The sequence below is a fragment of the Leopardus geoffroyi genome, chromosome E1 (genome assembly GCF_018350155.1).
Source record: "Leopardus geoffroyi isolate Oge1 chromosome E1, O.geoffroyi_Oge1_pat1.0, whole genome shotgun sequence".
NCBI lineage: Eukaryota > Metazoa > Chordata > Mammalia > Carnivora > Felidae > Leopardus > Leopardus geoffroyi.
In genome coordinates, this window is record NC_059330.1 from 29040530 (window position 1) to 29053132 (window position 12603).

The 12603-nt window shown below is 48.6% G+C and overlaps 1 protein-coding gene across 11 annotated transcripts in view; it reads right to left on the reverse strand.

The window, feature by feature from the left end:
• Positions 1–12603, reverse strand: part of MSI2 (musashi RNA binding protein 2) — a 391199-nt gene that overhangs the window by 51778 nt on the left and 326818 nt on the right. For all 11 annotated transcript variants that reach the window (XM_045488282.1, XM_045488277.1, XM_045488274.1 and 8 more), the window contains exon 9: positions 7450–7564. In XM_045488282.1, coding sequence (XP_045344238.1) covers positions 7450–7564 — 115 coding nt within the window. The remainder of the gene's footprint in view (positions 1–7449; positions 7565–12603) is intronic.

Here is a 12603-nt window from a genome sequence, read left to right on the forward strand (position 1 = left end):
CTTCCCTTCCCTTATTTTAGCCAGAGCCTTTCCAAATTTGCAGTCACAACTCACTGGCCAACTGACCTGTTTCCACCCCAAAAAGGGCCTCGTCGCCTGCTCTTTCCCTGGGTGTATATTGCTCAGCGCTCGGTGTCTCCCCGGCAGAAGGCTGCCCAGACAAGACAGGATGACCTGGCGGTTCTGCACCGACTGCTGAGGAGCAGGGTAGCCAAGTGTAACGCTAAGCTCTGGCACCCGGTGCGGAAAGGAACACGGGGACAGAGAAGAAGGGATAGAGGCTAAGACTCGATGCCTTAAGCGGACGCACGCTCAGCGGCTTCTTCCCTGGTATTTATTTCATGGCTGGCCAGCTCAGTTCTCCTCCGAATTAATCACCTGCTATCAAATCAGATCTTTCATGACTAGATTTCTTAAACCATTATTTCAACAATATTGATAAACGGATTATATGCAAACAGCCAAATCACTGCTGCCTAGGGGCTTTCCCGGTGAAAAATGACTCCTTTGCTTCTAACTTCGTGGCACGAGGGGTCTGAAATATTTTAATCTGACGGCAGAAGTGTAGACCCATGTGTCATCTTCAAGACTCCTTCAGGGTGTGTGTGGGGGGAGGGTGACGGTGGGGGGGAGGGCGGCACGCCCAGCCCCTCCCTGACTCGGGAGGGAGTCAGATCTCCCAGATCTGCTTTCTTCCGGGCACATGTGACCGTCTTCAACAAGAAGGAAGACAAGCACGGTCCAGGTCACCCCAATTTTGGGCCTCACCCCAATCCTCCTGGACACGTCAATGCTGTCTCCTGCACCACCAAGATGAGAATTTGGCACCTGCCAGAGTGGGGGGGAATCTTATCTCCGCCCCCCCCATCGCGAACATCCTCTGGGTCAGGCAGATGAAATCATAAATTTATAATACAACATTACTTCAATTTTCCTCTTCATTTACTGCTGTGCAGCCCAGCTCTGCTCCAACGGCTCAGCGCCCCGGCCTCACGGGGAAATTGGCTGGCTGCATATGAACACCACATTAGAGCACACCGACGTGGACGCTCCATCAAGCCATATTACAGCGAGATGACCCGGCCACCCCTTCCATGAGTAGCGGGGCCCCTCCCGCACCGGCCACTGCACCATTTATTTGCTCAGTACTCTGGATGCCTGATCAATCCCGCAGTAATTATCTCTTGTCACTAAAGGAAAAACTAAGCCTGCTGCCTGGATGGCCACCTTTCTGGAGGACAGGCTCTCCATTGTGGGGAAAAACAAAAAAAAGAAAGCAAGTCAGAAATCAACAACAGCCATTTGAATCTGCCAGTCAGATCACTTCAGGGCCTCCTTTCGGGGATGCCGGCAGAGTTCTTTGAACTGTGGTTCTCGATCTTTGCTCCGACTCTAGAAGATGTTCGCTCCAACCCTGGAATATGTTTGCATTCTAGGCTGGGCATATGACTCATCCTCTCCCGGGCTCTGTGACTCAGCTACTCAGTCACGGAAAATTGCTCCCACCAGGCCCCCGGCTTGAAAGAGACAAGAAAAGGGCTGCTTATCCAGGGACCTGCCCGAGCATGACATATGTGCCAAGTGGGCTGCAGAGCACTGCCCAGGGCACCACGTTGGCTCAGTGAGGTATGCATCCAGATGCAACACCTAGGGCCTGAGCCCTTCCCAGGCCAGGGTGTGAAGGCCAAGGTCTACCGAGACGCCCAGACCCCGAAGCCCAGGAGCATCTTTAGGCCTACACTGTCCAATTCAAATTTAAGTCTAAATTATGATGAAAAACTCCAGCCTCTCGGTCGTAGGAGCCACATCATCAATGCTCAGTAGTCACACAGAGCTAGCGGCTACCATCTTGGGCAGTGCAAATATAGGCCCTTTCCACCATCACAGAAAGTTCTGGTGCACTGTGTTGTGCTAGAAGGAAAAGGAAGGGCTAGATTTTGAGTTTCCTGCCCACCAGGAAACAGCTGAACAAATGGAGACCTCCTCGGGAAGCACCTCAGCAGATATTCTGGGGAAAGACAAACGGGTCTAGACAAGCGGCTCTAAATTCCAGCCAATCTCCTTTTGATCTGTGAGTGAACACCCACGGATTACAGCTCATCTCTTCTAGATGATGATTTATTTCCCCCCTTTCATTTCAGAGGGGCTTAATGTCGGGGAACAATGGGTCAAGACTTCACAGGGACGTCTCAGTATGAGCATTGTTAAGAATGCCTTAGGCTTTCTTCAGCTGGTCTACAGAGTCTATTTCCGGGCCTACAGATTGAAGCTTCTCCAAGGCCTCAGCAACGAGGTAGCACTCTACCAGTGGCATCACACATGTTAAATAGAGTGTGCCCAGGGAGGCCAAGATAGTTAAAGGCAGTAGGACTATGTGGCTGAGGGCAGAGAAGGCCAAAAGGAAAAAAATATATCGGCAATAATCATGTTTGCTTTTATGAAGTCGATTTTCATTAAGAAAACCCAGAGGGGCGCCTGGGTGGCTCAGTCGGTTAAGTGTCCGGCTTCAGCTCAGGTCATGATCTCACGGTTCGTGGGTTCAAGCCCCGCGTCGGGCTCTGTGCTGACAGCTCGGAGCCTGGAGCCTGCTTCCGATTCTGTGTCTCTCTTTCTCTCTGTCCCTCCCCTGCTTGCACTCTGTCTCTCTCTCTCCTCCTAATAATAAAAATAAACATTAAAATAAATTTAAAAAGAAAAACCAGAGATTCCGGTGCACCGAGCTGGATAACTGTGGGCACCTCTTGGCCGCCACAAGGCAGTGGAACAAAGTCTGAAGGCTGCTAAAAGGCTTTTCCAAGGGTCTCAGTTGATTTTGGTTTTGTCCGGCTCAAAGGCAGGGAGAGCTGGCCTCAGAACGACCCCTCCACCGCTCTCCTGCATTCTTTTAAAGCAATTCCCATCGGGCTGATTATTCTAAGATTCTGTCAAAGGCTCTGAAAGCTAAAACCAAAACAGCTGTAGGTTTCCTCCCAAGGACGTAGGCAGAGCCACGTCAAGAGAGATCAAGAAAGAATAAAGTGCAACTACACGCTCATCAGCCTCCCTTTGATGCAATCTCCCCAAGCACGGAGAAAACCTTAAAGGGTGTTTAAAAATTAGCTTCACAGTTCCCGAGTCATTTACAGACCAGTGTATCTGTTGTCTCCCTAGAATGTCTGCTCCCTGATGCATTCTAAGCATCTAGAACAGTGCCTGCCCTTCGTAGGTGCTCAATAAATATTTGCCGAGCGAATGGATTTAAAAGCTTTCATGGTTTAATAGTCTCACTTCTAAAAATCTGTACAAGGGTTACAGATTTTTTCTGCTCTTCTAACAACAAAAATGTCAATCACTGAATCCTCATTTCATTAAAGAGCTCTAAAAAAATGTTTTTCTGTCCACACCGAGTTCATCAGCCAAACTGTCATGGTGATGGCATTGACATGTTACGGGTGATGGTAGTGATTCCAAGGACAGATGAACGCCATGGGGGTGGGAGGAGACCCAGGTGACTTGTGGGGACATGTCAGGCCATCCCACCTTAGCGAAGGATCAGACTCCGCCCGATGCCACCGTGGTTAAGAGGGAAGAAGCAAAACAGCAGATGGCACTCTCCTTGCCCAGAGAGTCCAGAGGCCTGGGATGCCAGGCTGTGCCAATGCGAGCGAAGGGCAGCTCCGGGAGTCTCCAGCAAGTGCATCAGAGGCTCGGCAGACACTCCAGCCTGGCCGAGGAGGCAAGAGGCCAACCAGGCCGTGAGACTGTGAGCGTGTTCCCTGGCGCTGTGCGTGCTTCACCCCTTCCACCTGGACCTTGGGCTGAGCTGGCTGGGGGAACGTTCTGGCAGCTCTCAGGAAGCCCATCTCAGCGAATGTCTGGAGGCCTTCACCATAGTGGCTGGGGCCTCAGGAGGACTGGGGTCTGATGAGGCCTGGAGCCCTGTGCACGGATCTTTGTTGGGAGGCAGAAACTCAAAGATAATCCAACTCCTTGGGCTGAGGGTCTGAATGGAGCAGGAGACTACATGTGTCACAGCACAAGTCACACCTGCTGCTTTGTGTTCCCAGTCACTGGCACGAAGGGTGTTGGGCACCTGCTTGGGTGGAAATGCCTGGGGCTCCCCACTACTTTACTAATAACGGCTCCCAATTTGAGTACGTACTGCTGTATTTTGTTGACTGGAAGACACGCATTTTTTTATTTTTTCACATTTTCACATCTTGGAAAGTAGGCTCTATCTCACGGTCATTGTGATAAGAAAGCCTTGGTGCAGGTTAATTAACAGCAGATTTATTTTTCTTTCTGAGTGTTTGTACAAAGATGAATTTCACCACCTACGATACCTTGGATTTGATGAAATGTAGCACTGGCTGGACACAATATGGTTTCATTTATCATCAACAACCCTATGAAGTGAGAGTTTCCCATATTCCTATCTAAGGATGGGGTAAACCGAAGGACAGAGACGTTGTCACTTGTCCCAAGTCACAGAGCTCATGGGGTGAGGAGTCCAGACCTCCTGGTTCTCAAGTCCAAGGCTCTCCCCACTGGCTTACCCAGTCCCCACGACCCAATTGGTGGAGGCTAGGCTAACACCACCGATTCCATCCAAAGGGCTCTATGCTTGACTGGAGAAGGAGGAAAACCTCTGTGACAGGAGGTGGGGCTGGCTGAGGCCTGGGGGCTCTGCCTGGTAACAGCCTCAACAGACCTCCATGGGCAAAAGGCAAAAGCCTTAAGTGGCAGGGATGTCGACTGGTAGGGGGGTGGCCCGTGGGAGGTCATAACTCAAGGACGAATAGATTCAACCATGACAACATTTTTAACCAACAATTACTTCTTTACTGCAGCTCAGGGAAGGCATAACTTCAACCAGGAGAGATGGGAAAATAAGTGGGGCAGGGGAGTGAGTTCCTGCCATTCATCACTCATCACACATCCCTCCCTCAAGAAGCAGAAGCCAATCACAGACCACGAGGGTTTGCCCATCACCAGCTGGGTCAAAGCTAATCCTGGAGGCACCGAGCCTGGCACTTATCCTTGCACATGCCCCGTGTGGACGTGACCCCCCCGCCAGGCCAGTGGGCTCTCAGGTCTCCACACGGGGACCCTGACCTTCTAAGGCTATTCCCGTCTGGATCACCCTTCGCTTGCTCACCTTCTCAGCTCCGCTAACAGGTCACCTCCACAGGGAGGTATTCCCTGATTCCTCAGACTGATTTCCATTCTCTATTATGTGCTCCTAAAGCACCCCAGAATTCTATGAGGATAACTAACTATCTGTAGGATTAGCTGTTAACTGTCGTCACGCTCACCGGACCACGAGCTTCAGAGGGTAGGGACCACATCCGCCTTGTTAATAAGCACTGTCTCCCAGCACCAGCCCGGGGCAACGCATGCAGCAGGTGCTCAAAGCCTACTCGCCCCTGAACACCTCCCAGATTCGACAAAGCCTCCCTGCCTTGGCTCCCATCTTAAAACCACTGGGTGCCCTCATGTTCAGGGATTCGAGCTTGGGTGTCCGTGGAGACATCGGTCCCCAGCCCTTGCCTACACAGTCTGGGGCGAACGTTGACCTTTGCACCTTTGCTCTGTGGCAACTGACAAGAGTGAGCTGGCTTCGCCTCACGCCTCTGCACCTGAAGAAAACAGTCCATTTTCCTCACATGTCAAGGGCATCAAGTTAGACTCAGAAAGATAGGGCACTTCTGAAGATCTGATCCCAAAAAGGATTTATGCCCCAGGGCCTTTATACTCAACCTTTAAAATTCAAGACTCCCCATGCCAGCAGGCGGCAACTCTTTTAAGATGTGATTTTAAAATTTAAAACTATTAATCCATTCAGACCTTCTTTTGGTATACAACATAAAGTAAAAACCACATAAAAATGACTTTTTAAGCAAGAGCTAGCCAAGTGTCTCCTAGCCAACCAGGAGATAATTCCCACTGATTTTTAAAAGTCATTTCTGTATAATAATGATACTCATACACAGAAATACATTTATTTCAGGTGCTTTAACTTTCTATCAACAGGCACGTCCCTATATACCACACCACTTAATTACCGTAGCTTTGTGCTATGTTCTGCTATTTGGTCAAACTGGCCTTTTCTCATTACTCTTTTGAAAACATTTCCTTATTCAGTCTCATGTGTTTCTTCTTCTAGATCAGCATTAGAATCGTTTGGCCAATTTTTAAAGAAGTACATAGGAATTTCCATCGCAACTTGGTTAAACAGAAAGAATTCCTTCCAGAAGAAGTACCATTCCAGCCAGTTTCAGGAATTCTCATGGCATCTCTTTCCATTTCTTAAAGTTCCACAAAATAACTTTACCTCCCCTTGTTATTTCCTCAGACAAAATAGATACAATTCTTTTTAAGAATTTATAACGCCAAGAAAAGTTTTATACATTTTTTTTTTTTTTTTAGTTTTATACATTTAAAATTGAGCCAGGAACGATTCAAAGAGCTGCAAATCTGAAAACACACAAAGAGCCGATCGAACAATATAGAAGGAGGACTCAGCCAAACCAAATGAAAATCCATTAAAACTAGACAGATCCTGTGCCTGAATGGAATTTTACCATTAACTACCATTTATCCCATTTAATTAGTATTTTCCCGACACACAATAACTTGCACTAAAATACCGTTCTCTCGCCTTGAAATTTCTAATTATTGTTGCGACCCACACCATTACGCTCCTCCACTGCTTTCTCCATTTTTCATGCCATTTAAGCGGTAAGATTTTCAATTATCTGCGCGGGACGGACAGAGATACCTTTAAGGAAGGGGCATAATATGCAACTTAATTTCTCTAAAAGCCAGGAGAGATCATTTTTTGTCGGAACAAACACACTTTGTCTTTCATCTTTTTTTTTTTTTTTTTTTTTTGGCAAATAAAGAGTAAAACGGGCCATTTAAAACATCCATTTAAATGCAAATTCTGATATCCCAAGAGAAAAAATGTTAATCATTTAAATAGACAGGATTATAGCCCACCTTCATTACTCCCCCTCCTCTCCCAAGTTTTAGAAAATGTAGCCTCAGCTCACACAGGTGAAGCCGCAAGGCGTCCTTAGGTCTTTAAGAATGCCCAGTTAGTAGAGAGGAGTGAGGCCAGGGGGTGGCTTTTCTCTTTTAGAAAAGGGAGCGGAAAGGTGATAAAATAGTATCAAGCAGCTCTTATGAGCCAGGCATGGGACAAGATGATCTATCTATCTATCATCAATCTATCACCTATCTACCTACCTACTTCCCTATTTACCTATTATCCATCTACTGTCTACGTATCTATCTCTCTTCATTTAATGGTTACAGATGTCTTGCAAAGGGGCCTGTCACCTTCGTTTACAGATGAGGAAACTGAGGCCAGAGAGGTAAGGCAGCTTGACCAACTGGTAGATGACCCGGCTGGGTGTATAGTCCATGATGGCTCTGCTGTGTCCCCAGGGTCCTGCCCAGACTCACCTAGCATTCCCATGCCAAGCATGAACGCGTCCATGGTGTAAGGCAGTCCCCGGGCCCGGCCTCTTGTCCCCGGTGGGAACATGACTTCCTTAGGCTGAGCTTTCTTACATTCTACCTGTTAAACAGAAAGGCGAACAAATGAGATGCAAATGAATTCCACGTAAATGTCAAATGCAGAACGGATCTGGTTACCAGCTAAGGTATTTTTAGCCTTGCTCCTTACTCACTGTAAAAATAGCCAAGACGAGTAAATGGCCTGCAAAACAAATATTTAAGAAAACACGCCACTTGTTGCAAATCCTGCTTTGGAGAAACCTACAAGGATGAAATTGGGTTTGGAGGGGTGGCAGGGACGCGGGCTGAAGACACACGTGCTGGCGCTGAGTGCTCAGACTGGGACGTGTGCAGACGATGGCTGCTGGGTGTATCTGTGAAGAAAAACAATAGCAGTAGTAAAAGTCCCTCGCGACTGTTTGGCCCTTCACATGCTTGCAAATGCCTTCAGGCCCGTGACCCTTCACATCAGGCCACCTGATTCTCTCTCTTCTTAAAGACACAGGCCAGTTAGTTTTAGCTCCATTTCACAGATGACAAAACTGAACACCAGCAGGCTTGCGTAATGTGCCGTAAGCCATATCCTGGCAGGTGCAGGTCTGGAAGCTGGAGTTTTAAAATTTCTAGGTCAGCGATGCCACCGTCTCCATAAAACCTGCCCCAGCATGCTCCTGGGAGAAGTAATGACATTAAACACCGCTTCTGTCCATCTGGATTACCGGTTTCTCATTCTGCAGCTACGTCTTCGAGTGGTTGCTAATCTTTCCCATTTCCCTTCTGCCTCCAAAATTTCTTAATCCTATTCTGCTCACACAACCCAGAAGTCACTTACTTAACCACCTTAATGATGTAGAATACAAACTCCAGGGGAGAGGTAAAACCGTTGCCTGCTGAAGTAGCTGCACTATTTTTAAGAGCGTGTTTCAGATGCCTGCTCTGTGCTTACTTCTTTGAGTTTACAGACAAACTTAACAAACATCGTTAACTGGTAATCAGCCCCGTCACTGATGAAGATGGGATGCTGTAGGGCAGGGCTGCTTATGGAAGCAAAAAGTATCAGCATGATAGTCTCATAGCGAGGGAGAGAAGAGAAGAATCAGGTACCATATTTAAAAGGGGGCCAGATGGCATAGGAGCCCAAACTCCACGTGGCTCAACAGCTGCTGAGGGTCTCACTATCACACAGAAAATTACTACCGTTGCCAGGGTATCTGAGATATGAAGAAGTTCCATTATGTGCCTTACACTTTGCTTCAAAGGGACCTATACGGGCTATCCACTTTGGAGATGTGGATAGCTCTCAAATCTTCTCATCCCAAATATTTCAATTAAAAAAATATTTCATTGGGGCGCCTGGGTGGCTCAGTTGGTTAAGAGTCTGACTCTTGATTTTGGCTCAGGTCATGATTTCACGGTCTGTGAGAATGAGCCTTGGGCCAGGCTCTGTGCTGACAGTGTGGAGCCTGCTTGGGATTCACTCTCTCCCTCACTCTCTGCCCATCCCCTGCATGCTCTCTCTCTCTCTCTCTCTCTCAAAATAAATAAACATTAAGAAAATATTTTAGTGCTTAAGGCTTGGGGGAAGCTTTAATTACCTAAAATATTAACTGGTCTTTCAGAGACACCAGATAACAGGTATTACTCACTCTTGCTCTTTAAAAGAGTGATAACCGGGGCGCCTGGGTGGCGCAGTCGGTTAAGCGTCCGACTTCAGCCAGGTCACGATCTCGCGGTCCGTGAGTTCGAGCCCCGCGTCGGGCTCTGGGCTGATGGCTCAGAGCCTGGAGCCTGTTTCCGATTCTGTGTCTCCCTCTCTCTCTGCCCCTCCCCCGTTCATGCTCTGTCTCTCTCTGTCCCAAAAATAAACGTTGAAAAAAAAATATATTTTAAAAGAGTGATAACCACACAGTCTTTAAAAACATGGACAAAATGGTTCAATATTCAGGCTCAATATGCCTGATAAGCTTCATACAAAGAGTTTTTATGGATTAAAAAGAAAGAGATGAGCATCCCAAAATGGAAATGGGTGAACGACATGAACAAGCAATTCACAAATGCCTAGTAATTAGACATATCTTTCATATCACACGTCACAAATGATACTCCTAAACAAGATACCTTCTCATCTATCAGATTGGCTGCGATGACAGGATTCCTTGATGTCAGAGCCCCAGAGACTATGGGGAGGAGGGGTAGGAATTAGCACGTATCTTTTTGGAGGGCAACAAGACAAAATATCGGAAGCCATACAAGTATGCATTCTTTGACCTAATAATCCTACTTGCAGGATAAAATCCTACTTTATAAGAATAAACTTATGGATAAGGCTACTGTGGTGACAAGCACTGATTATAATACTTTCCTAAAGGAAATACCCTAAATGTCCAAGAACAGGGACTCAGCCAATTTTGGTTCATCCAAGCTGACTGAAAGCTATGAAGCCACAGAAAAGTATGCTGATGATAACATGCAACAGTATTGGGAAACCCTCAGTCCAGGATGGTTGGTCACCCTAAATGTAAGGGGTGGGGGGAAGATAAGTAAGTGTAGATGCATATCATATATGGGGATAGGATCTTTGTGGAAGATAAATAAGTGTATATGCATATCCTATATGGGGAAAATATTACAAAGACATACCAAAGTTGCCTTAGAGCGACTTTGTTCTTTCACTTCCGCAGTGCATTTTGTTATTGCTGTTTATTTGCCAAGTTTTCTGCTTTGAGTGTTACTGTTGCAAGTAGTGGTAAGGAGAGGTGATTAAAACGAAATACATTCATCAGAATTGGTCTTTCAGATTTCTCTCATAAGCCCAGGATGACAATTTGCTCCTACGCTCCATCCCTGGGACTCCGAAGCAGGCTGAGAAAGCTCATTTGCAAGAGCCTGCCCGAGCCCAGGAAGATGGGTGTGCTCTGCAGAGGCAGACAGATAATTACCTGACGCCAGCACCGGGATCCGGAATAATACCGCTAACCAGCTCACTTCCTAATGGCCCTATCGGTGACAATCTATTGCATTGTCTTATGAAAACCTGCTGCCTGTTCCTAGGCAACCTGATCAACGAAAATTTCAGGTTTATACAGTTTTCATTTAGGGAACATAAAGGTTAACTGACTGTAATGGGAGTATTTTAAACAAACCCACCTACTCTCCCTCTCACTGAATAGGGCTGGCAGCTCCGTTTAATTCTGCTCTGTCTTTACTGGTGCTGTTTTGGGCAGCGGCGGCTGCGTGGGTTCGGTTGACCACCCGCTATGTCAGCTGTGAGTGCTCCCCGAGGCCAGGGGCCATGGCACACGCACTCTCTGGGGGATCCCGGCACGTCCTGGGCACTTGAGTGACAGGGAAAGGTAGCTGCCGCACCAGGGAGCCTGGCCTGGCCTGGCCTGCGCTGAAGGTTTCTCAAAAGATCTCTCTGGACCAGGAGGCCTGCCCACCCAGCCCCCAACTCCTTTGAAAACATACAAGAGGAAAGAGGGAATAGCTATTCTCTGCCTGCATTCTGAGTCCCTGCAGTGTGGTCAGGGGCTTGCTGAGGATGAAAACTATGTCCTTCCCCCATCGGACTGGCAGAAGCCTCACCTCCTCCATCAGACTGTGAGTTCTCAGGGAGCAGGGATCCAGGGTCTGCCCCTACTTCCCTGGTCCCTTGTGATGTCCCGTTCAGAGCACGCACTGACTCACATGCTCGTTAGGGTCATGGAAACCCAGTCTTCTCAACTCAACCATGCTGAGGGACTCAATGTGCCTGACAAGTGCTAGGCTGTGGGCAAAGCAGACATAAATAAGGCAGGCCTCCACCTTGAGAGCTCTCATTCTGTCGAAGAGAACAGGTTCTGACTGTCTTATTCTCCTAACATTAAAGCACATACTCATAGGTCAACCTGCCTCCCTGTCATTTTCGGGCCTGCCAGCCTCCTGGAGCATCTTGAGTTAGACCACATTTGGGTCACCCTCCCCCACCCCCACTACCCTCCCACTGGGCCCCGTGCAAGCTAGAGAACCGGGCACGAATACTCCGAGTTACAGTCAGAACCCAAACGGGGAACACCAGCCTGTCTCCCCAGCTCCAGTCACACACTCAGGTCATCTGGCCACACATGACATCCCTGGGATCTACTGCTGTGTACCTAACAACTTCCAAACTTCGTGACCTTGAGTGACAACCGAGTTAACGGTGGATCGTGCTTTCTTGTGGTTCTGTGAGCAGACTGGGCCCAGGGGGGCTCTTGGTGTCGTCTCTCATGTAGCTGTGGTCAGATGGTGGCTGGGGCTGGAGCCAAAGCCTGGACTCAGCTGGAGGTTCACTCAGGGGCTTCTTCACTCACACGGCAGGTGACGTCTAGGTTCGGCTGGGACCATCCATGGGAGGCACCCACCTCTGGCTTCCCCGCGGCTCTCCATCTTCTCACAGCGTGGTGGCTGAGTCCCAGAGAGGGGCTGTCCTGGCATGAGAATCCCGAGAGACCAAGGCAGAGTCTGCAAGGCTTCTTATAACCTAGGCCTGAGAGCCACACTGCCACTTCCGTCATGTTCTTGGTTACACCTGGTCGGCCTAGATTGTGGGAGGGGACCACACGGGGCGTGCATACTGGGAGTTTAGACCACAGGGCTGTCTTTGGAGACTAACTACCACGCGAGATCCGTGAAGAGCAGCGAGCAGACAGGACAGCGGGAGGCCCTCCTCCCAGCCGTGGCTCTGTCTGGCTGGGTTCTTGGGCTAGTGGGCACTGAGGCCCGCTTCCACCATGGGGCACGAGGCAGGCATGGGAGCTCCTGGAGGGAGCAGCCTGGAAGGAAGTGCCTGACTTCCCATGGTCAACAGAAGCAAGGGCCCTCTTGCTGACCAGGCCTCTCGTCCCAGCGATTTCAGCCCTGCCCCCAACAGAACCCCACTTATGGTACGTGCTTTCTCTGGGGTAGCCCTGGGCGGGGGCAGATTCTGTGGAAGGAACATCTATCTCCAAGTCTTGGTCCTCAGAACCCACTTTGGCAGCTTCTCACAAAGGCTACAGCTCCAGAACATGACTGGAAAAAAGCAGTGTGGTCGGAGAGGCAAGAGATTTTGCAGGAAATTCTATTTGAATCCGTGCTTGT